Source organism: Bos indicus x Bos taurus, chromosome 29, assembly GCF_003369695.1.
Source record: "Bos indicus x Bos taurus breed Angus x Brahman F1 hybrid chromosome 29, Bos_hybrid_MaternalHap_v2.0, whole genome shotgun sequence".
Taxonomy (NCBI): Eukaryota; Metazoa; Chordata; class Mammalia; order Artiodactyla; family Bovidae; genus Bos; species Bos indicus x Bos taurus.
The window spans coordinates 428,957-433,336 of record NC_040104.1 but is presented as its reverse complement, the minus strand read 5'-3'; the positions used below and the strand labels follow the sequence as shown (position 1 = coordinate 433,336).

The 4,380-nt window shown below is 67.4% G+C and overlaps 1 protein-coding gene across 2 annotated transcripts; it reads right to left on the bottom strand.

The window, feature by feature from the left end:
* Window positions 1-1,352: 1,352 nt before the first annotated feature.
* On the bottom strand, window positions 1,353-3,974 carry RASSF7 (Ras association domain family member 7). Of its 2 annotated transcripts, XM_027531714.1 has the most exons (6): window positions 3,875-3,974; window positions 3,183-3,313; window positions 2,286-2,998; window positions 2,045-2,173; window positions 1,888-1,969; window positions 1,353-1,804 (listed from the first exon to the last, which is right to left on the bottom strand). In XM_027531714.1, the coding sequence occupies exons 2-6, from the start codon at window positions 3,304-3,306 to the stop codon at window positions 1,773-1,775; spliced, it is 1,080 nt and encodes a 359-aa protein (XP_027387515.1). In that variant the 5' UTR covers window positions 3,307-3,313; window positions 3,875-3,974; the 3' UTR covers window positions 1,353-1,772. The 2 variants fall into 2 exon arrangements, with proteins under 2 accessions (XP_027387515.1, XP_027387514.1); XM_027531713.1 differs by lacking the exon at window positions 3,875-3,974 and having other exon boundaries at window positions 3,183-3,797.
* Window positions 3,975-4,380: the final 406 nt, after the last annotated feature.

Genomic DNA, 4,380 nt, shown 5'->3' with positions numbered 1-4,380 from the left:
GGGACGGGCGGGACACTGGGCAGGGCATAGGCTGGTCCTCCCCTCGCCTCCATGTGTGTAGGGGGGTCCCTGGGTGGCACCTGGCCTTGTGCCCTGCTGGCCTGTGTGCTCAGCTTGGGAGGTGAAAGGGCGCTAAGGCTCAGGGCTTGTGCCCAGAGGTCCATCCAACCCTGTGGACGCAGGTGGGGGATCCAGGTGAAGGAAGCAGGCCCCCCGACGGCCCCCAGTCCTCCCACCCAGCACGGGGCCTAACCAGCCCGTGTGTTCAGGGCTGCACCTTGTATGGCCTGTGCTTGACCCTAAGGAGAGTCACAGGTCAGGCAGGAGTGTGGACAGGCATGGGAATGGGCTGGGGGCTCCAAAGAGGAAACTGGGGCCAGAGCCTGTTCGCCCCCAGGCCTGTACAGCCACTCCTGACCCTCCTCCAGCACAGGTAGGAAGGGCCTGCTCCTGGTTCCCCCCACAAGCCAGGCGCTTGGTGGTCTCCTTGCACTCAGTACTTCATGTCCCCTACAGTCTGCCCCAAGGAAGCAGGGAACACCAAGCCTGGCTCAGGGGCCACCCCAGGAGAAGGGTGAGTCTTCCCCAAAGTTGCCCACCCCCACACTAAGCAGGAAGACCCCTGTGATCTAGGCTGTCCCGTTCTCTGTTCCTCAATGTGCGTGGCTGCACCCAGGTCTTGGAGCCCCCCAGGTTCTGGCTGGTGCAGAGCTCGCCCCTCCCAACCGCACTTTCGGAGCTGGGAGCTGGTGGCCCACCCCAGAGCCAGGGCTGTGGTTCAGACCTCGCCCTGCCCCAATTTCAAGGCTGCAGGCATGCGGCTAAAGCTTCATGCCTGGCTGGGGAGAGGAGATGGGGTGTTGGAAGGCAGGTCGGCACACCCTCTAGGGGCCAGCAAAGCTCCTGGGGCCTGGCAGACCCAGGAGTCCGGGGCCTGCCCCCGCAAGCTCTCAGGCTCAGGAAACCTGATGGACGGGTCTGGTGTGTCCTTGGATCCTCATATCCAGGAGCCACCCCAGAGGGTGCAGTGCTTCTTGCTGCTGGTGGGGAGCAGACCAGACAGGGAAGTCAGGCAAGGGAGGGGTCTGGACAGAAACCCAGGTCAGTGTCAAGGCTACTTCAGGCCCCCAGACCATCCAACCCCAGGCTGCCAAGGAGAGAAGCTACCCTGCCCCCAACAAGGAGAGGCCACTCCCCAGGGGTGGGTGGATACAGCTCCAGCTTTGGATTAAATAACCACGGGTCCCTGGGAGACCTCTGTTTCAGGACCCTTAACTGTGGCTAGCCCCAGGCAGTTCAGGGGACTACTCAGAGACCCTGCAGACCCTGCCCAGTGCAGTCTCAAGACACGCTTAAGCCATGGGAGGCAGTTTATTGAGGTTTTAATGTCGGGGTAGGGAGCCAGTGTACACACGGATGTGGGCAGGGATACCTCCCGCATGCAAGCACATACCCATAGGTTGAGCACAGGGTCTGTGCACCTCCTGTCCCCAACAAAGCTGTGGCCTTTGCGGGCTATGATGGCAGGGCTGGCCACGCCCCTAGCTTCTCCAGGGTCTTGGCAGATTCGACAAGGACTAGGGCAAGAGTCTTCAGCCTTCCCGTGCTCCCTGCAGCAGGAATCCTAGGGCTCCAAGGTGTCCCGTCTCAGGCTCCGGGTTCCAGGGCTTCCCACTGCACGGTGGAAGGAGTCTTCTGTGACCACGGGCTGGCCTCTGTCATCCAGGCTAGGCTAACCTTGGCTGCGGACATCCACTCTGAGGTGAGAGCTGCTACCTCAAGGAGTTCTGCCTCATGGGGGCAACTGTGGGGAGGACACAGACTTGAGAGGGCTGAGGAGGGTCACTGGAGGACCTCACCCCATCCAGAGCGGGGAGACAGACGTACTCTCTGGGTTCAGGCTGGACACAAGGGCCGGACTCCGGGGGCCTCCCGTGAAGGGCTCTTCTCTGGATGGAGGCAGAAGATCCTATGGGAAGAGCAAGTTAGCTTGGGGCTGGGCGGGCCCCTCACCGACCTGGCCTCCCTCCAGAACTGCTCTGACCTGAGTGCCAGTGGGGTCCCCGTCCGGCCGTGGGGGCGGGGGCAGCGCAGCACCCGTCTGCTGGATGAAGTGCTGCAGGTTGCACTGACGCAGCTCCCGGTTCAGCTCCTCCAGCTCCTGGGCCTGGGCCTAGGGCACACGGGACCCTCAGGCTCTAATTCTGATTTGGAGACCAACGCCCACTCCCTCCCCCAACCCCGCGCTGGGGGCACGGGCTGGGGTGCGGGTCCTGTGGGTTCACCTGCAGGGCGTGCTCGGCAGCCTCCAGAGCCCGGCCCACCAGGGCGAGACTGCCCTGCACCTCCATGCTTTGCCGCTCCTGGGTGGCCAGGTCCTGGCGCAGGCGTTCAGCCACAGACGCGGTGGGCGAGGAGGGCCTAGGGGCCTCTGCAGCCAGGTGTAACTCGGCCTCCAGGGCACGGGCCTGGGCGTCCAGGGCCTGCAGTCTAGCTGCGTGCTCAGCCGTAGCTGCGCTCAGCGCCTGCAGACGGGCCTGTGCCTCGCGCTCCCGGGCCTGCTCCCGCCGCAGCTCCTGCTCCCAGAAGGCCTCCTGGCCCAGCTCCACTGCGTTCCTGCGCACCCTTCGCTCCAGGCCCTGCAGGTCTGTGCAGCAGCCCGGCACAGGCACTACGGGAGCCAGAGGCTCGGGTGGCACAGGGCCGGGGGCCTGCCCAGAGCACCCCAGGCTGAAGGTCAGTGCTTTGCAGGGCTCACGGTCCAGTGCTGGTCGAGGCTTTGGGGGAAGGCTAGCTCGGATGGGACAGCGCTCAGGGGGAGGGCAGCTGTCCGAGGAGGGCCTCCCAGCGAGGCTGGGTCCTGTCCGCCTCAGGACAAACTGGACATCACTGGCAAACTGTCCGCAGGTTGCTTGGGCACCCACAGGACATTCCTGGGGTAGCAGCTGCCGTTCCTTCTCTCTGAGACGCTGCACGAGCACAAAGCGGCCCGTCTGGCCTGGAGCCGGGGAAAGGGGTCAGTCAGCCCACATCCCTTACCTTTAGTCCATCTGGCTTGAGCAGCTGGGGGAAAGCAAGACGGACCAGCAACAGCCCCACCCTCCTGGGGGCCAGATGGGGCCCGGAGGCCAGGCGCCACTGCAAGCCACCTGCTGGGCCCATCTGTGCTTCAGGGAACTCACCTATGGCTTGGGCTAGTGCAATGACCACTTCTTGACAGGTGGTCTGCTCTGAAACCCCACAAACCACGCGCTGGATGCCGTCCACCCACACCTTCAGCTCCATGGCCGCCAGTCCTGAGAGCATGCCTGTCCTGCAGCGAGGGCGAGGGCCAGGGGTCAGGCCCGGCCTGGCCCCAGCTCGGCTTGGCCGGCTCTTCCTCCTCAGGCCTGCCCCGCACCCCGGAACTGGCTCGGGACTGCTGCCCCTCGGCATCTGGTGCGGAGCCCCACACGGAGGCCGCACATTCCTGGGGGTGGGGCAGCAAAGGCCAGTGCCCCCCCAGAGAGGGAACCAGAGGGCCCTCCCGCAGCGCTCGGAGGCTGCCCCACTTCCCAGCCTGCTCTCGGCCGGCCCCACTCCCGGAACCAAGCAAATCATTAACCAGACCGGGCCACCCGGCTTGAAGGGCACAGCCCCTCCCGCGGGGCGTCCGCGCGCAGCCCTCGACACCGCAGACCCGCCGCACCCGGCGCGGGCGGCCCCTCCCTGCTACCGCGCGGCCCCGCGCTCGCCGCGAGGCCGCAGTCCCCGCTCTCGGCGGGTGCAGGTGCGGCGCGGCCCCCTTGCCGGCCCGGCTCCCGCCCCTCCGTCGGAGTCGCAGCCCAGGGCCACGCCCTGCGCCGCGAAGGCCCCGGAACTCGGCGCGGCTCACCTGGACGCTGACCGGCCTCCGGAATCCGGACGCGGACTGGCTGCTGCCAGGCTCCGGGCGCCGCCGCAACCTGCCGCCTCCAGCGCCGCGGGAGCGCCCCGGCCCGCCGCCCCATTGGCTCGCTGCCCGCGCGCCCCGCCCCTCTCGCCCCCATTGGCTGCACCGCGCGCCCCGCCCACTCCGCGCCTACGCCCATTAGTCACCTACGCAGAGCCTTTCCCCTGGGCCTCCCCATTGGCTCCCCGCCCGCCCCGCCCCCGGCGGCGCCCAGGTGTGGGCGGGGCTCGGCGGCGCGGGGGGCCGAGAGCGCCCGGGTCCACGCGCGCCCCGAACCCGCTCACCGCGCGGAAGAGCGCTGCCTTCCGTGGCGCAGGCGGCGCGTGGGGCAGGTGCCTGGCCGCGTTTCCTGGCTGACTTTGGCAGAAGCCGTCCCGTCTGATGAGTCTCCCGCCTAAGGGACCGGGCGCCGGCCCGGGACCCCGCGAGCCTGGCTTGCACCCAGGAGG